The sequence below is a fragment of the Cyrtonyx montezumae genome, unplaced genomic scaffold, assembly GCF_038088225.1.
Source record: "Cyrtonyx montezumae isolate F1298 unplaced genomic scaffold, pur_monq_1.0 scaffold_37, whole genome shotgun sequence".
Lineage (NCBI taxonomy): Eukaryota > Metazoa > Chordata > Aves > Galliformes > Odontophoridae > Cyrtonyx > Cyrtonyx montezumae.
In genome coordinates, this window is record NW_027072042.1 from 721,149 (window position 1) to 741,341 (window position 20,193).

Consider the following 20,193-nt stretch of genomic DNA (forward strand, 5'->3'; position numbering starts at 1 on the left):
CTGGGGCCATGGAGGTTCTGGGAGCTACTGGTATTTGAGACCCTGAGACTGCCCCATGGTTTTGCTGGGGAAACACAAAGTACATTTCCCAGCCAAAAAGAAATCCTCCCCAGGGACTGCACAGCCCCATAAGATGAGGGGAAGCTTTGAATATTTTGGGGGCAGAAATCCCACCCTGGCTGCCCCATCCTGCCTCCCCACACTCCCACAATCTCCTCCACTGTCCCACTGGTGGCATTTACTTCGTTGGTGCTTCAGTCTCCACCAAAAATTGGCACAAAGCAGCTAAAACCAGCATCAAGCAATTGGTGAGAGCCAACAGATACCACGTGGGCGCTGTGCTGGAATGTTCTCTACATTGCTGCAGACTGGAGAGGGGATGGAAGTGAGTTCTGGAAGCTTGGGAGATGGTAGAATGATAGAAAGGCTTGGGTCGGAAGAGACCTCAAAGATCATCTAGCTCCAACCCACGAGGGCCCAGAGCCCCATCCAACTTGGTCTTGAACACCTCCAGGGATGGGACACCCACAGCTCTCTGGGCAACATGCCCAGGCACGTCCCCATCTCTGCACCATGCAGCTTCAACCCAAATTGCTCCATGCCCAGCCCCGGTGACACCGAGGTGGCCTGGTCCACCTAGGAGCCGTAGGTGATGCAGTGGTCGTGCCGCCACTTGGAGCTCATCTTGTCGAGGAGGTAGCGGGTGCTCTCGCGAAACTTGCGTTGGGTGAAGTAGAATAGGATGGGGTCGAGGACGCTGTTCATGCTGGCGAAGGGCCGTGTGCACTTGTAGGCGATGGCGAAGGCCTGCAGGGTTGGGCAGGGCAAGTCGGGCGAGGAGCGGACGATCAGGTAGATGGTCTTGGTGAGGTGGAAGGGGAAGAAGCTGATGGAGAAGACGATGACGACGATGATGATCATGCGCACGGCCTTGTCCTTCTTCTTGTGCACCGCCAAGCCCATCAGCTCGTCCTTCTGGCACAGGATGCGGGCCATGCTGCAGTAGCAGGCCAGGATGGCCACGAAGGGCAGCAGGAAGCCAGTGATGGTCAACGTGATGCCGTAGGGGAAGTAGGATGCGGAGCGTTCCGGCGGACTCAGGTCGTAGCAGACGGTGCGATTCCTCTGCGTGCCGGTGGAAGCGAAGATGAAGGTGGGCAAGCACTGGGCGATGACGATGAACCACACCGCGGCACACACCAGCCACGTCAGCTTCTTCCCCTTCTTCTTGTGCCACGAGGCCAAGGGGTGGCAGATCCCCATGTAGCGCTGGATGCTGATGCAGGTGAGGAAGAGGATGCTGCCGTGCAGGTTGGTGTAGAACTGGAAGCGGACGAATTTGCAGGTGAAGTCCCCGAAGGGCCAGTAATCCTTCTGGGTGTAGTTGTAGATGAGGAGAGGGAGGGAGCAGACGTAGAGCAGGTCGGCCGTGGCCAGGTTCAACATGTAGATGGTGGTGCGGGTCAGCGCCTTGCGGGCCAGCCAGATCTGCCCGATGACGATGGCGTTGAGCGGCAGCCCCAGTAGGAACACCACTGAGTAGACCAAAGGCAGCAGGACCTGCTTGAATTCCTCATGGTAGGTGCACGAGTTCCTCCCAGATGTGAAGTTGGCCATGCTCATGGTCCTCCTTTCACTGGGTGAAGCACCTGTGAATGACCAAACGGGACAGTCGGTGGTTTGGCTCGCATGACGCATCCAGGATGGACCTGGTGTGGTGTGTGCCCCACAGCATTATCCACCACCATCTTAAGGCAACACAGATCATAAAATCATAGAATCACAGAGTCGCTGAGGTTGGAAAAGCCCTCCAAGATCCTCAAGCCCAACCCCAGCCCACCACAACAGTGCTCACTGCCCATATCCTCAATGCCACATCCGCATGGTGAACCCCCCCCCCCCCCACTCCCTGGGCAGCTGTGCCACTGCATCACCACTCTTGGACAGAATAAATTCTCCCTAATATCCAACCTGACCCTCCTCTGGTACAACGTTCCCTCTCATCCTATCGAGTGATGGAATTTGGGGTCTATAGGGCTGGAAGAGCAGGAACACGAGGGGCGATGGCCTTTGGGGACAGCGCGGTGGCCTTCAGCAGCACCCCGCGGTGCTGGCACTTTGCTGGGCAGGCAGAGCTGAAGCAGAGGAAATCGCATCATGGCCATTAGCAATGCAGTGAGCTCGGCCCACGTCCCCGCTCCTCTGCAGGGGGTGCCAAAGCCCCGCGGCGGAGTCACCCTGGTGGGAAGTGGAAAGCTGTGCCCGCCTGCAGAGGGACGGAGATGTTCCATGGGCGCTTTCATCCGTTTGGTGGTGGAAGGTTTTGATCGTGTGGGTGATGGGAGCACATCCCCGCGAGCTCTGGGCTGCTGGATGGGGGAGGCTTTGCGCAGGGGGTGGGATGATGTCCCCGAGACAGGAGGTGCAACCGCAGCTAGCTCTGCCGGGAGAGAGGGTTGCAACCTGACAAGTGAAAGGAGGAGGAAATAAAACACAACAAAAGACAGTGACCGTCCCCCTGCCCAGCCCTGGCCACGTCACTTTGCTGAGTCCCTCACCTGGCACCTGCGGCCTTCCTGCACCCCACGGTGCCCCGTGGCACCCATGCCCAGTTCCAGCCACCTCCAACAGCCACCCCAAGGCTGAGACATGCTCCATCCCCAGTGCCTGCACCCCTGCCCCAAGCCTCATCCTGGGGTCGGGGCAGAGCATGGAGTCAGGGTACCTCACGCCTTTGCCCTCCCCAGGGACCCCCAGTGGGGCAGCCCCCATGGGATCACTACTGTGGGAAATGGGGGACGAGGTGGCCTGCAAAAGGAAGGGGGTGGGCTTGAGGAGCCCAGAGCACTGCCTACCTGCCCACGGTGCCGGGGGTGCTGGGCCCTGGAGTCGCTCCAGGTCCTGGCTGCATCTGCAGCATCACTTCCCCTTCCCACTCTGACGTGGCAGCCAAGCACCAAAAGGGGAACAGAAACCAAATGGCAGCGTAGGCACAGCACTGCGTGCCAGGGTGGGCTCAGAGTTCCCCGTACCCCAGAAGAGAAAAATGCAGGGACCAAGTCATACCTGAGGGCAGGACAGCAGTGACACCACACCACAAGCACCCACGGGTGCCCCGGGCTGCCTGCAAGGCTGCTAAAATAGATAATATTTATAGCACTGAAAATGTGCATTCTTAAACCATCCTAATGCAATTACTCAAATTACTTCTCCCTTCCAGAGCAGGGAGCTTTGGCCAAGCTTGGCACGAGTGCACTGCTGCAGCTGAGTGTGTTCCATGTCCTAAATTTGCCTCGTGCAGAGGAATCAGATGTTCCCCTTCGGTCCTCTCAAGCAATTATTACTTTTGCAAGAGTAGGCCAAAATTCAAGGGAAACCCATTGGCATGGTGCTGGTCCATGCTCCAGGCTGATGGCACAGTCCAGTGGGCCAATGAGCCAATGAGTCAATAGGACAGGGGGGCAAAGGGACAATGGGACAATGGGATAATGGGATAATGGGTCAATGGGTCAGTGGGTCAATGGGACAATGGGATAATGGGATAATGGGTCAATGGGACAATGGGACAGTGGGATAAAGGGTCAGTGGGTCAATGGGTCAATGGGGTAATGGGTCAATGGGTCAGTGGGACAGTGGGATAAAGGTTCAGTGGGTCAATGGAACAATAATGGGTCAATGGATCAATGGGGCAATGAGTCACTGTGTGAATGGAACAGTGGGATAATGGGATAATGGGTCAATGGGTCAATGGGACAATGGGACAGTGGGATAAAGGGTCAGTGGGTCAATGGGTCAATGGGGTAATGGGTCAATGGGTCAATGGGTCAGTGGGACAGTGGGATAAAGGTTCAGTGGGTCAATGGAACAATAATGGGTCAATGGATCAATGGGACAATGAGTCACTGTGTGAATGGAACAGTGGGATAATGGGTGGATGGGTGGATGGGTCAATGGACTGATGAGCTGTTGAGACAATGGGATAGTGGGACAATGGATCAATAGGACAATGGGACAATGGGGTGGTGGGCTGATGGGATAATGGGATAATGGGTCAGTGGGTCAATGGAATAATGGGACAATAAGATAATGGGTCAACAGGTCAATGAGACAATGGGATAATGGGTCAGTGGGTCAATGGAACAATGGGACAATGGGATAATGGGTCAGTAGGATAACAGGTCAATGGACTGATGGGCTGATGGGACAATGGTTCAGTGGGTCAATGAGAAAATGCAACATCGGTTCAGGGCTTGTCTTTCCTGGGTTGAGCCATGGACATGGCTATTACATTTCCAAGAAAGATTACCAAGAAAAAAAGTAGGTGAGATGCCAACTGCAATCCTGAGATGAGTGACACCATTCTTCAAAAAGTCCCTTCAGCCCCCAGACCCACTCAAGGGAGCTCCAGTTCCTTGAGCAGAGCTTTGTGATGCGTTATGGTGTCTTGAGCAGATTTTACTCCCAAAACACCACTTTTAGGGTGCAAGAGGGACATGCTCAAGGTTATATGCATGGTTGGTGGTGGAATACTTCTGTCCACAAAAAATAAAGAGCTGCCCTGATGCTACAGTGATGGGCACAGGGTAAAACCCATAGGTAAAGGAGGGCTCCACGCTGGGGAAGGGGCTGCCCTATGCTGAGTGGGGGTGGTATGGGGTGCCGTGGGATTTGTCATTTAATGGGAGAGGATGAGGGAAAGGTAGGAAGGAGAAGTGGGAGCTGTCAGAGGCTGTTGGGATGGTTTCTGGTTCTGCACCATGGTGGAAGTGAAAGCTGCGGTTCAGCGGATTTGCATCCCTCCGTGGGTAATATAGGGGAAATCTTCATCTCCAAAGCCTGGAGATGAAGGGCGCTGAGCTGAGTGATTTGGGACATGCAGTGTGATGGGGTCCTGGCCTCACGTGCACCTCGCTCTGTCGCTCTATGGGCATCTGCCATGGTTTTGTGCCCCAGCAATAAATTAAACCCAATGCGGGCTCTCGGACACAAAGCTCATCCCATGCACAAAATGCATCTGCACAAAACCCAGCAAACCTGCTCTGCGGGGGCAGGGATTAGGCAAAGCAGGCTGGAGAGATATGAGAAGGGGAAAACACATAGCTCGGGGCTGCCTTCCTGCTCTGGAATACAACTCATCCCCATGTCACGTTTTTGGTCGCCACGGGGGTGTTTTCCTCCATGGAGAAGGATGGTGGCAAAGGGGACAGGGTCACTCCTGAACTGATTTGCCCAGGCTGGGATCCTCTTGGCCATGGGGTGGCATTGTGTAAACCTCGAGGTACGTACCCACAAACTCATGTATACACCCCACAAACCCACATATGCACCCGTGTGTTTGACCGTGTGCATAAACATTCACAGACAAGCATATATATACAGGCAGATCTATACCTCCATGCAAATGTATACCTCTGAAAATATATATATACACCTCTATACAAAAATAACCAAGCATCCATGTCTCTATAAACACACAGACCCAAACATACTCAGTGTATATACATCACTCTCTACGTATATATGAAAATACGTCTCCAAACACACACACATTCTCAAAGCTCTGTGCCTGGATCTATAAATGCATCTCCATCCAGATCTGTATGGATCTCTGCACCTCTGTGCAGGAATATAGCTCCGTGCACATATGGGCTCATACCCATGCACACCTCTGTCCATATACACCCAAAGATTTCAGCCTCTGGACACACATCTGTGCACACACACCCCTCTGTACTCCCATCCCTACACCCCTGCATATATGTAAATGTACATACATGTTCTCATGTATGTATGTTGGAGGACACCGGGTCCCTTGAGCACCCCGGCATGGGGTGTCATCCCTGGGGCACTACTGGAGAAGCCAAGCAGAGGTTTGCCCGTCCCCAGCCCATGGGGTTGGGGTGTGTTGGGGTGACCCTGTCCCCCTGTCCATCCACCATTGGGATGGTGGCATTTCAAAGCCCTGCTCTGAACTTGGGGCTGCCCAGCCACCCCTCACTGCCACCAACAATTGGCAGCCAGCAGAGAGGCAGGCACGTCCCCGCTCAGCCAGATCCCATTAGGAAAACACCTCCAGCTCCCAGCTTAGGGTGCAGGGCTCAGATGGGGGGGCCCGAGGGGGCCCGACCCGCTCCCTATAGGTGACAGATGCTGATGAGCAGCTTGAGGCTGTGCCATCCCATGGGGGTGGGACCCCCACCGGGTCCTCTGAGACCACTCCTTTCCCTCAGACACTCACTTGGGGTGCCCAGGGCTCGAGCCCACCCTGGGCACGGCCTCAGTGGGGCTAGGTTCGTGCTCAGTGTCACCCTACAGCCCAGCCCGGGGTCTCGATCCGCTCCCCGATCCCATCCCGTCCCGTTCAGCCCCATCCTACTCAGTTCGCTGTGACAAAGTCAGCTTTGATCCTGACCCGGATTGGACCGGATCTGATCCGGTTCTTCAACCCGACCCCTCCCGTCTCTGCCAGCCCCATTCCCGGCCTCACCCTACCCGGTTCGGTACGGCTCGGTTCGGCACTTACCGGAGCGAGGATGCACCGGGAACGAAGCAGAGATCGCAGCCCGGGGCCGCCCCTCCGCTGTCCGCCCACCCCGCTCCGCCCCGGGGCCGCCCCACTCCGCCCCGCCCGGCCCGACACCTGTGAGTGGGGAGGGGGCACAGCTGGATGGGGAGGGGGCACAGCTGGATGGGGAGGGGGCACAGCTGGATGAGGAGGGGGCACAGCTGGATGGGGAGGGGGCACAGCTGGATGAGGAGGGGGCACAGCTGGATGGGGAGGGCACACCAGGAGTGGTTCACATCTGGAAGGGGGCATGGTACGGCTGGGGACACATCTGGATGGTGTGTACCGGGGTTGGGGTGGCACCACTGGATTGGGAAGGCAAAGACGGAGGGGCCACAGTCGGAATGAAGGGGCACTGATTGGGATGGCACAGCTGGATGGGTCCGCAGAGGGACTGGGATGGCACGAGTGGATTTGATGGGATGGCTGGAGGACGGCAGAGTGGGATCGGGAGGGCACAGCTGGATTGGGGTGGTAAAATGCGGGGGGCACAGCTGGATGGCAGCACAGCAGGATGGAGAAAGCAGGATAGGAAGGCACAGCAGGACCGGGATGGCAAAGCTGCAGGTGGAATAGTTGGATGGATGGGCGTAGCTGGAGGGGCTCAGCTGGGTAGGAAAACAGCTGGATGGAAGTCAAAGCTGGATGGGGTAGAGCTGGATAGGGCAGCACATCTGGATGTGGGTGGTACAGCTGGATGGAGGTGTCATAAGGGATGGTGCTGGCACAGCTGGGAAAGGTTTTCCCAACTGGAGAAGGGGCAGATCTGGAGCTGGGGCACAGCTGGAGGGAAACTGGCACAGCTGGGCAAGGCAGCACAGTTGGACTGGAGAAGGTATCATCACTCCCACCATGCGAACATCCGGATTGAATGGGGCATTGGGATGCTTTTAATTGCCCCCAGGACAGGGTTTGCAGGATGGGGAAGTTCCTGCCTCTGCTCACATCTGGATTGCACTGGCCAACAGCTGGATTGCCCCAGCTGCAGTGTGGGGCAGAGGGGTCGGCGCCTTCACTACTCATTAACCAACCCATAGAGCTGCCGTGCTTCCTGAGCAGGGCCATTAAAATGCAATAAGGAAAGGAGCCCGGGGGACTGCGTGGGTATGGAAGAACCGGTGCATAAAGAGCCTGAGGATACTAATCCTGCATGGGATGCCGGGCTCAGCCCTTCCTTTCCACGGGATCCTCAGCCCACTTTGCCCTTCGAAATTGTTTTGTTTTCCTCTTCCTTATGGGGTCTCACTTTTATGGGGGGAGGTGAGGATGGAGCTCAGCTCAGGGTGAGCTCCCCAGCACCGCCTCAGTGTGGTGAAAGGGTTTGGGGTGTGGGGTAGGGGATGGGGAGATGGGGCGAGGTGCCTGCATCCCACTGGCGCCTTTATGAACGCGGGCAGTGCGGGCTCTCATCGATCCTGGCACTGCAGTGCTGCAGGGAGATTGCTTCTGGCAGAAGAAATGATGAAGATCTGCAGCCACAGCCAGGCTGGAGCCGTCACCCGGGTCCTGGGGCTGCCCAGGCAGGTGGGGATGGGGTGGGGATGGCTCAGTGCCCTCGTAAAATTCCCAGCTGCCGCGAGGAGCAGGAAACTGGGGGGGGGGGGGAGAAAAAGTGTCTGTCTGCAGAGCGGAGCAGAAAACACGCCTTGTGCAAACACGCCTGGCAGCATTCTGCAGAAAACCAGGGCTTTCCCCTCTCACCACCGTGCTGGTGGGGGAGATGGTGCCGAGAAGGGACACAACTCACTACTGCGATGAGCCCCCGATGACGGCACGTATCCCACCTCTGTCTGTGGAGCTGAATGTGAGCCGGGGAAGAGCTGGTGTCCCCGCCCCGCTGGTGTCCTTGCAGGTGCCCAAGGTGAGCCAGGCTGTGGGGACACCATAAATAGTGACACACACTGAGAACTGCCTGATCCCAGCTGCTGGCCCCTTCCACCCCATCCAGCCCAGCCCTGTGGCAACTGGGATAAACAAGAGCCAAAAATCTGCTGTTTTCAGGGCTGAATATGGCTTTTTTTTTTATCCTGATTTCAGCTGCTTGCTCAGGTGAGCCATTGGCAGAGCACACATCCGTAAGGATTTCTTCTTCTTGAGAAGCCAGAGGGTTCCTGGCTAATTTAGAAGACAGTCAGCAGGTTATGTGAAGCTCCTGGCCACGTTTTGGGTCATCAAAAGAGATTTCCTCCTGGAGATGCCATTTGGTGGTCACATACATGGACAGATAAGGCAGATTCCACAAGCACTGAGCATCCTGCACCTCACCCCCTGCATTTTAGGGCTGGATCAAAAGAAACAGGAGTGTGAGCACTCGCACTCTCATTTCAACACTATACTCATGCAGGCAGAAGGGAGGGGAAGCTCTCAGGGAGGAATAATTGGGGAAAACGAACAGCAGCTCTGCCGAGCTCCTCGTTGCTTGCCACCAATTGAATTAATCTTTGGCACAAAGGCCTGGTGTGGTGGTTGGGCTCGGCCTCACGAGACCTTCTGGCTGCCTGGTTCCTGCCCTCTGGCTGTGTGCTGCCAGTAATTGCATTAACAGTGCTCGCAGGCGAGCTGCATCACTGCCAGCTGCTTTCCTTGCCCGGCTCTGGGTGCTCATGCCTCCAGAACATCTACTGTGAGCAGGGAAGGTCTCCTCGGGGTGCCTGAGCATCCCCTCTATGCTGTGTCCTCCCCACAGCAGCTGGCTGTGCACCCATCCAGCTGGGCATCCGTTCCAGGCATTCACCCTTCTGGATGAGGAACCCATCCCACCGTGTTGCAGTCGAGCTGCCTGCATCCAGCTGTGCCCCACCAACCTGTGACCCATCCAGCTGCACCCCATCAAACCATCCCCCAGACCCACCTGCCCTCTCACCCATCTGTGCCTCCATCTGACTGTCCCCCACCCAGCTGCATTTCCCATCCTTCTGTCCCTGAATCCAGCTGTGCCCTCACCCGTTCGTCCCAAATCCAGCTGTGCTGCCATCCAGCTGTCCCCATGCAGCCATGCCTGCCCCCCTCCAGCTGTGTGCATCCAGCTGTGCCTTCGCCCGTCTGCACCCCACTCCACCTGTGTCCCAGTCCAGCTGTGCTCCCATTCTCCTCTGCCTCCATCCAGCTGTGTCACCCCATCCAGCTGTGTCACCCCATCCAGCTGTGTCACCCCATCCAGCTGTGCCCCCGCTGGTTCCTCCCCGCTCACCCAACTGCAGATGGCTTGCATGAGAAATCTAATTCCCCAAAGATGTTTCAAGTGGAAATGACGCCAATTCCTTGTGCCCTTCTCCTGACACCACCAGACTGCCAGGTGGCAGACCTGGTCATGCTTGCTAATGAAGTTTGATTTCTTCTTTCTCTGTTTTAACCACCTTCCAGTTTGTTTTTTTCCTTGCAGACACGCAGACGCCCGCTACCACAGTGAGAGCAGCCTGCAGTTGGGCAGCACGAGGTTCCAGATGCCACTTTTAGGCTGAGGAGGTGCTTGCTGGAGATGATCTCATCCCTTGAATCATAGAATCACACAACCAGAGTATGGTTGGAGTTGGAAGGGACTGTCTGTTCCCACTCCCCTCAGTGCAAAGGGACACCCACAGCCCCATCAGTGCTCAGAGCCCCATCCCCTGGCCTCGGGTGTCTCTCTTGAGCCCCACTCTGACGGTGTCCCTTTTCTAACCCATCCCCCACCATGGTCAGACAGCACTAAATCAAACCTCCAACCCCACTCCCCGGAGCTTCAGATGGATCTGCCCTGGTTTGGGGGCTCCAATCCCCATTCCCCCCTGAGGAGATGGGCTCTCACAGCAGTCTCGAGCCCCATGCACCCATTCTGCCAGGAAGTTGTGCCTTTGTTGGGAATTCAGACAAAAAAGCCTTGGTTTGGCTCCGAGCAGGACCTGACCTACCAGTACGTGACATTACTACGCCTCAGCATTTCTCAAGAAGTGTGCTTCAGCCCTTTTTCCTCTCCAGCATGCCTTCCTCCAGCCCTGCGGATATCAGTGGGGGAGGAGGAAGGGAGAGCTGAGCACACGGGTGATTAATGACTGCATCTCTGCAGGCTGCCTTTCCTTGAGCAAGCGTTGGAGACACGGGGTCGCTTCCTCTCCTTGCCTTCATCCATCCAGGACTCCTAGAGGAGCTGCATCAAGATGACACGGGTGCCTCTGGTTTCACATTGGGTGCTTGGGGGGTGGCCTGGGTGCAGGAGACCTTAACCTCACACGGATGTGGGCGTCTCTGCAGCCAACAAACCACAGCACCTGGGGCACGTGGGGTCCTGTGGGGGAGTTTTCCACCCTTGGAATACACTTTGTGGCCAGCTGGGTTCTGGTGTCCCCAGGGAGGGGTTGGGAGGTCAAATCACACACGACCTGCAGGTACCGCCGCTATTTCCCATCCGGGAAAGATTTAAAATAACTTCCCCTCTGCTTGCTGCTGTTTCCTCGATGGCTTGTTTACTTTGGCTGCTGGGCCACAGGGAGATCTCCAGGTGGAGAGTTCTCTTCGGACAATGATTCACAGAATCACAGAATCATAGGGGTTGGAAGGGACCTCAAGATATCATCGAGTCCAACCCCCCTGCCAAAGCAGGTTCCCTACACCAGGTATTCCCCTGACAAGGTGGAAACATGGATGGAGGTGGGAAACCCCCATGCAGAAGGACTGTCCCTCTCTGGGCACATCTGTGGGGAGAAACTGGCTATTTTAGGGTTGGAAACAGATATTTTGTGCATGGCCCACCACGATGGTGCTCTGAGATCAGGGCCCATCACCATCAACCAAACGTGTCCCTCCAGTTGTGCTGACCAGTGCTTTGGGTTTTCTGCACAGGCTTAGCATAGGGGCAACAGGATGGTGCTGAGCTTGTTTCCCAAACCAGAACCTAATTAATGTTTACCATTGCCATCTCTAAGTGTGAGAATGGGGCAGGATCCCCCTGACCCCCCTGGTAAGTCCCCAGCGCTTCATTGCAGCCATGATGCCCAAATTCCAGAGGAATATTCCCAACCACACGCTTTAAACCATGATGAGCCATGAAGGATTAATTTGCACACTGCAAAATTTCATAGTCTGTGTGTCTCTTCACCAGGGTGTTCAACGAGGGCTCCTCCATCCTGCATCCCCAGCAGACAGGGCCATTGGGCTCCCGATAGATGGCTCAATGTGATGCTCCCAGTGCTGCATCCCTCCCTGGGGAACCACCAGGATCCCAAAACAGAGCCGTTCCCTGCATCCCTCCAGAAGTGAGACTCCACTTTTGGTGCTGGAAGATGTGATGGTGGATGTTGCAAGCTGTGAGTTCTCCAGGGACACTCCTGTCCGGATGGGTGCAATTTTTGTGCACTTTTGAGCCCGTGCAATTAGTGGATGGATGCTAATTCCTTCACTGATGTATTTTCCTAATGAAATGAGATCTGCACTGTTGACTCAGACTGGGTCCTAAGGGACACCCTGGCAGAGCACGCAGTGGAAGAGCCCAGCCACCACCAAAGGGACTGAAGCAGATGTTGGCTTTATTTTGGGAGCTGGAACACGGTGTCGCCGACGACGCGCTCTGTGCGGAGCAGCCCACGTGCCCTCCACTTCTCCCTTTCACTTCTGCTTTATGGAAAACAATGCCATGCGTGGCCGCACGGAGCAAAACAGGAAGCCAAATCCCAGGGGGAGCTTCTTCGTTCCCTGAATTTGCCTCTTTCTTCTAAAGGAGCAATCAGGATTTTCTGGAGAAGGGGTGGAATGAGAGAAATGAGGAAAAAGTTGGGAATGAATTTTCCCTTCCGTCACTTCCAGGAGTGCACGCACTGCAGGTTTCTGTTCAGATTGAATGTCGTGGGAAGATTTGGGGGGGGCGATCCCCAAGCTGACACCAATTCATGGGTATTCCGTACCCATGGGCTCAGACTTTGGAGGGACACATTCCCTGCTCAGCAGAGCTCAGAATAGCACCAGCTCTTGGCAGCACCTTCTAAACAACCCTTGGTGCCCAGACGCTTTGTACAAACACAGGGGTGAAACTATAACAAGGAGAATACAGTCCTGGGGGGTCCCAGGCGTCAGCTGTCTGGGTTGGGCATGGCTGCTGCTCCTTTCTTTTTGACAGGGTCTGTGATGCAGTGCTCGGTCCCACCTGGTTTTTGGTTGGATGCATGGGAGGGTGGCCAGGCTAAGGGAAATGTGTTATGGGGCTCACATTTTTCTTTGGAGGATTTTGAGAATATCCTGGGCAAAGCTTCGATGAGCTTTGTCCCACCAAAGCTTTGTCCTTGCTAAAGGACTTGAGCTTTGTCCTTGCTAAAGGACTTAATTTAGTAGTTGGGTAGAGATAGTGATAGGAGGATGGTTGGACTAGATGATCTTATAGGTCCTTTCCAACCTTATGAACTTATGAACTTATGAACTTATGAACCAAGGCTTTGGTGGGCGCAGACATTGGCTAAGGGACATCCTGGTTTCCTTGCAGCCTGGATGGAGAAGCCCATGCATATGGCTGGACCTAGGGAGTAAGCTCCAAAGGCAGAGGTAGATCCCTGGGGTAGCCACGTCCCTGGGGTTGTCCCATGGCGGCCATCTGCCATCGGATGGAATAACAAAACCATAGAGTTAGATAGAAAAAGACTTGAAGATCCCCAAACCCAACTACATCCCATCCTCACCATGCCCACTGACCACGTCCCTCAGTGCCACATCCTCACAGTTCTGCAACACCTCCAGGGATGGTGATTCCACCTCCTGTCTGTGTCAGTGCTCCATGGATGAGGGCTCAGCTGAGCAAATGGGTGAGGGTAGGCCACAGGTTGTTGTGGGTTTGGAAGAGGTGAATCCAGATAGCCCGTGCTCTACAGCTCTGCGATGTGTTACGGATGTTGGGTCAGGCTCAGGGTGTTGGCAAAAATAGCAGAGCACGCACTCAGAGCCAGAAGTAATGCTGCAAAACCTCAAGCTACAGGTGGAGGAGCCAGCATCTTCTTGTCTTGTGGCTCCTGGTGCTCATACGAGACAGGAACAACCCGTGCCTCAGTTTCCCCACTGCACACAGGGGTGACTGCTCTGTTTCCAGTTTGGATCTCACACCAGGACTCTCACACGGAGGCTGCAGCCCCATCTGCCGCAGGGAAAGCTCCTGCAGCAGCCAGCCCCAGACCTGCCCAAGCCAAAAATGCTGAAGCAGGTCTGTCCCGTTTGGGATGTGTTGCACAAACACGAAGGCAGCAGAGGGGGGGGGAGGGGGGGAACTTGCTGGCGAACGAGATCAGCTTGTTCCCTGTGTGCATCAGCAGGCAGTGTGGGCAGCAGTGGGTGGCCTGGCTCACAGCAGCATTGCTCTATGTCACAGCTGCTGTAGTGCAGGCATCAGCCTCTCTGATGCCTCTTAATTTCATCCTTCTTCCTACAGATAAGGTTTTTTGGTTGTTCGTTTTCTTTTAATTGCATTTTTATTTAATGTTGTGTCATGCCACCGCACCCCACCACACTCCGTTGCATTTCTTTGCGTGTTACATCATGTCATGCCATTGCATTTTGTTTAATTGCATGCCACTGCATGTCACAACCTGTCATACCCTGCACTGCACTTCGTTGCTTTTCATCCCATTGCATTGCATTGCATTGCACACCACAGCATGCCACGCCACTGCAGTGCATTTCCTTGCATTGCATTTCATTGCATTTCACTTCATGGCATGTCATTGCACTGCATTCCATCCCATTGCATGTCATATTGCACCATGTCCTTGCACAGCACGGTGTGTCTGGGCACTGCCACACGGCTCAGACCCAGAGCCAAGCTCGTGGAAAGCCCTCAAGCACTTGGGAGCTCTTCCTGCAAGCTGCTGGTGGGCTCCTATATTCCGTTCACATTTAACTGATCTCAGCAGGGTGGAAGCTGCTCTAACATAAACTTCAGGGATAAACCAGCCAGATTTATGATCAACAGAAGGTCTTTTTCTTTACGGGCAGGAATGGAGGAAAGCAGGGCTGCATGGTGCTGGTAAATCACGGCGACGGCTCCATCCTGGCTATGGAGTGGGCTGGAGGATCCATGCCAGGAAGCCCTGCTGCCCTCAGGCACCACCAGGTCAAGCATTGGGGTGACACAGATCATGGTAACCTATGACAATGAGCTTTGCCACGATGCCCAGTCTGGGAAATGACTCCATACTCCTCCTTTTGCATCACTCCTCTTCCTCCCCTGCATCTTTCCAGAGCTGAAGACTGAGGCTCGGGGAAGCACATTCGGTGAAAGACTTGTGAAATAGGTTTAATTTAATGCATCCAGTAATCCCAGGCATTCCTGCTTCCTTCCTGTTATTATCTGACACAATTCTCTATTCTTGGATGCTTAGAAACACCGATTTGAAGGGAAGCTGTACAATAACAATTGGGATTAAAATAAAAACAGAAAAATAATGGGGATAGTGTACGAGAAACTGTGATTCCAGGAAGGCTGACGGGGGGTCTCTGGCACAGGGATGTGACAGCAGAATCATAGAATGACAGAAAGGTTTGGGTTGGAAGGGACCTTGAAGATGACCCGGTCCCAACCCCGTGCTGTAGGCAGGGACACCTCCCTGGAGCCCAGCTTGCTCACAGCCCCATCCAGCCTGGCCTCGAGAGCTTCCAGGGTGGGGACATCCACAACGTGGCTGGGCAACCTGTGCCAGTGTCTCACTGTCCTCACAGCAAAGAATTTCCTCCTAATCTCTGGTCTTAATCTCCCCACATCCTGCCACTACCTGCCCTTACGAAAAGTCCCTCCCCAGCTTTCTTCTAGGCCCCTCCAGGTCCTGGAAGGCTGCTGTGAGGTCCCCCTGGAGCATTCTCTTCTCCAAACTGAAGACCCCCAGCTCTCTCAGCCTGTCCCCATAGGGGAGGTGCCCTGTGCCATGCTCTGGATAGTGCCATGCTTCAGACTGTTGGGCAAGATGGAGGGGCACCATTGGTTTCAAGAGCAATTGGAAGTTGAGTGACTGCTGTATTTTCTCACGGCATTCAGAGGAAATGCTGATTTTCCCCACCAGGTTGAGAGGAGATGCAAAGAGCTCTTGGATACCTATAACCTTTGGGCACGATGCACCTCACAATCTCACGTGACGTCGGTGCTCCTGAGTGTGCCCATCTGCTCAAGCTCTGTGCAAGGGTTGATCTGCATCCCACATGGCTGATCTGCCTCTGGGTGAGTGCTCAACTGGTCCCTGGTATTTCAGGGGCACCATACGGTCCACGAGTCAACACAACAATGACTTCTCTGGATGTCTTCTAAGCAGATGTCTCCAATGGGTTCTGTTCCTCCTTTGCATCCACAGTAAATCTGTAGGCACCATGCAGCACTTGAAAAAGCTTGAAAAAGACAACAGTGTCCACACAGTTCACGGGGCTGCCATGAATATCCTGGGACCGTGGCTTAAGGAAGACGTGTTCCCACAGCAGACAATGAGAAATGGCTTGCGGCAGCATGACCACTGAACTAACTGGTTTCTCCTTCTCTTCTTCCTTCTCCTCTTCCTTGACTGCTTATTGATTGGGATTATGAACTAAATTCCCTCCTAGAAATACAATAGAACCCAAACAGGTATACTAAACAAACTGTACACGTCCGGTGACTCACACTATGGCCTTGCTCCAAGGCAAGCACAAAAGCTGAAGCCTCAGAGCTTTGGAAACAGCATTAAATCCATGTGGTCCCAGAAAAAGAGACTGGATGGGTGTCCCAACTAAATTTAGCTGAAGCAGGTGAAAATTGTTCCGGGTTTGGGAAGGGCCCTCCTCTACACATCTCACCTGTCTTGGTATGGGACAGCAAAGCCCTGTCCCAGTTGTATGAGAACCTATTTTTGAGTGAAATGAGTAAGAGTTGGCAATCCTTTCATTTATTTATTTTTTTTTTGGGGGGGTAGAAATTACTCAGGAACTTTTAAATAGTAGAACTGTCCTTCCTGCTGGTTGTTTCCCTCTTCCTTCCTCTAGGACGCTGGGCAGTTTGTGTATACAGTTCTTAAAATTCGCTTTGAAATCTATTGCAGAATATTTCCTTTGGGTGAGTTTTTTTACGCATCTGTTTCCATCAACATTCACGTAAAAGGGGAATGGAGAACCCAACTGTTTCCATCCTGCCCAGAACCCCACCAGCCTTAGAATCATAGAATCACAGTATCATAGAGCCATTCAGGTTGGAGAAGACCACTAAGACCACCGAGTCCAACCGTCCAGCCAAGCACTATGGCTGGAGATCAGACGGTCTGGGACTGTCCCAAGATCCCAGCTCAGCTTTCCCTGGCCAAATCCAGAGAGGAGATCCCTTCCTGATCCCACAGCCAAGCTTGAGCAACACTCACTAGCCAAGTCTACAAGAGACATGGCCATAATTGAGTTCAGCACAGGGCTACATAGATGATGATAAGATTGGGGCATCCTCAGTATAAGGAGACATGGAGAACTGGGACTGTTCACTGTGGAGATAAGAAGGTTCAAGGGGATCTCAGTGAATTCTCTCAGAAATGGGTGGAGTGGAAATAAAGGTAATAGAGCCGAACTTTCTGGGTGGGGCAATGACAGGATGGGAGGTGGTGAGCACCAGCTGAAACACAAGAAATTCTGTTAAAACATAAGGAAAATATTTTGTTACTGTGAGGGTGGTTGAGGTTGCCCCTTGAGGTTCTGTGGTCTCCATCTGAGGAGATGCTCAAAACCCAACTTGACACGGCCCTGGGCACCCTGCTCCAGGTCACCCTGCTGGAGCTTGTCCCTTATTCCTTTTGGTGGTGGTTTCTAAATTGTGTCAATAGCCTGTGTGTGTGACCTCCTATTTAGCAGGAAAGCAGCAGCCTCTCGTTGCCTTGTCTTTACAGACATGTACATCCTAGCCCTGGGGTTGGCATCCATCCCTCCCTTTATTTATTCTCCCATCTATTAGGAACTGAATGAACGCCAGCACCTTGCTCTGCTTCATGCAATCTGATCCACCGCTTCTCCTATGCCATCACCGACTTCCCCAAGGGACACTCAGAAATCACGACTTTATGGGAGAAAACAACCCTAAATGATGGCAAATTAGGACTGAGTGGCTGGCAGATTAATTCAGGAGACAAACTCCCTCAAGGGACGTAGGCTGTTTGCTGCTAATGCCAACCTCTTGGAAGCCCTTGCACGAGGCTCTCTTACCCATCAGGGTTGGTGTGAAGGGTGCCTTCACTCTACACGGTGGCCCTGCGAGGACACAGTGAGCTCATCCCACTCCTCCCTCCCCAGATGTGCTGTGTAGGAGGAGCACCACGTGTTTGTCACCAGATCAGAGAGAAATGCTCCGCCTGAAGCGGATGAACTTCTGTCCTCTGACGTGAGCGCTCCTGCAGGAAAGCAAAGCCCAGATGTTAGTGCAGCTGGTGGGGACATCAGCCCTCGCCTTGGGGTGAGTGAGAGGTCTGCTTTCAGAGAACCATCAAGGCACGGTGACTGCTTTACCTGCTCTGCATGGGCACGGGAGCACGGGGACAGCTGGGTGTGGGCAACACCTAGAAGCATTGCATCCCTCTTGGAGGAGAGCCCGAAAATCTGCATGGGTTGGCCATCCTTCCCAGATGTCTGATTTGTTCTGATGAGTCCAAATACATTGGACCGATGCCTTGAGACTAATTCTACCATATTATCAGAGGATCATAGGGTGACTTAGGTTGGAACAGACCTTAAGATCATCTCGTTACAACCCCCTGCCATGGGCTGGGTGCCCCATCCCAGCTCAGGCTGCTTAGGGCCCCATCCATGGCCTTGGGCACCTCCAGGAGTGGGGCACCCACAGCTCAGGGCCTCGCTGCCCTCTGAGTAAAGAATTTCCTCCTAAAATCTAACCTGTATTTCCCTTTTCAGTTTTCAACTGTCATCTATAGATGATGGTGAGAACCACCTGTGCCCAGAAGAGGTAGATTCTTACTTATCCAGGGCTGTGCCAAGCCGGGCTGAGCGTAGGATCATAGAATCATAGAACTCTTAGGGCTCAAAGGGACCTCTGGAGCCATCTAGTCCAACTCCCCTACAATGAGCAGGGTCACCACAGCTAGAGCAAATGAAATAATGGGCTGGAGATCCACTGCCTGGTTAAGTGAAGGTTGTAGATGGATTTGCTGGATGAAGGGGCAACTGCTTTCCATCTCGTCTCCTACCATCCTCTTCTGTCTCAAATGGGCATCATCCCAACGCCAACATGGACTTGGGGAGAAGAAGGGAGTGGGACAGACACTGTGTGCCAGGCAGCTGGGGGCAGGCAGCTCCCATCCCGCATCCTTGTTGCTGTAGCACTGAGGTCAGCTTTCTCCAGGCCTTGAGCAACCCTAATCAGTGCTCCCTTCAGCCCAAACTGTCCTTCTGGGCAGGCTCCAGGCTGTGCTTTGCCTCTGCAACCACTCTGCTCAGCACCTTGGGGGGCATCTGGGCCCTCTCCCCCACTGCGGATAAGCAGAGAGTGAGAGAACTTGAGGCCATGATGTGACTCTCCAAGATTAAAAAAGAAATGAGGAAAAGAAGTAAAACAAAAGAGTAAAAGTGGATGCAAGCAATTTACAGCCCCAAATACTCCCTTTCATGCTGTTGTGCTCAAACAGCCTGCAAAACCAGCCAGTGGGGATGGGATGCACTCCCAGTTTATGAGCACGAGAAGCATGTTTGGAGGGAGGCAAGGGCTGCAACAGACACAGGAACCCGCTGAGATAAGATCCTGGAGGATGGCCAGGGGGCTGCAGAGCAGGGAAAGCGTTCAGCTACAATGGGACTGGGTGACCCTGGGTGGTACCACCAAGGTCCAAAATCACGAACGTTCAGATATTTTGCTTTATTCTGCTGCCCTTTGCAACCTCGAGGTTACAAATCACTGCTACGTCCGAGCAGGCACCCATCAGCAGCACGGTCCAGTAGGAGCTCTTGGGAACTGGGATTGAGTGGCATGAAGAGTTGAGAAAGGCTGCTCAGTGCTCAATGCATTAATGCTGACCCCCCAGTTCCAAACTCACGTTCTACTGCCTGGTGCAAGCTGCTGCTAATGCTTCTCTCCTCCCTCCCCATCGCTTTGGTTTTAGCATTGCTCTTTGCATCGTGGTCCAGGTGTCCCCATGGATGTGCCTGCATCCCTTTCCCTTTGGATCAGGAAGGATCCCATGTGGTTTATCCATTCTCCCAGTGCTGAGTTTTGCTTTTGAGAGAGCTCAAAGGGCATCACCTAGCAATTTCCAAATGTTCTGGGGACGAGGTCTGAGATTATGCAGAGCTTTTAGCTGCCTGCAGCTGAATTACAGTGACCTCCCACGATCTGCGAGGACTCCCTAGAAATATTGCACATTAAAAATAAAAAAAAAAAATCACATGCGGAGCAAAATATTTTCCCTTTCTTCTGCACTGAGGAGGGTTTCTCCAGCACATATGTAGGGTGAAGGGAATGTGGGCTTTGGACCCATCCTAGAGATGTGAAGGATGGGTATGGGGCAAAAAAGGGACAAGAGGCTGGAGAGCAACAAGGAAATAATAGGAGCACAAAACCCCTGCTGCATGTTTTTAGCCAGATCCCGAAAGGTGAACTCGTGATGTTTCCTAGGACACAGAGTCTTCTTCCCTGCTGGATTTAATGGATTATTTTAGCTGAGCATTATCATGCTCTGGCT

At 53.7% G+C, this 20,193-nt stretch overlaps 1 protein-coding gene across 1 annotated transcript; it reads right to left on the bottom strand.

Moving 5' to 3' along the window:
- On the bottom strand, positions 1 to 6,498 carry P2RY6 (pyrimidinergic receptor P2Y6). The gene is made up of 2 exons (XM_065745683.1): positions 6,493 to 6,498; positions 1 to 1,649 (listed from the first exon to the last, which is right to left on the bottom strand). Exon 2 carries the CDS (start codon positions 1,621 to 1,623, stop codon positions 637 to 639), a length of 987 nt encoding a protein of 328 aa, XP_065601755.1. The 5' UTR covers positions 1,624 to 1,649; positions 6,493 to 6,498; the 3' UTR covers positions 1 to 636.
- Between the last annotated feature and the right edge of the window lie 13,695 nt (positions 6,499 to 20,193).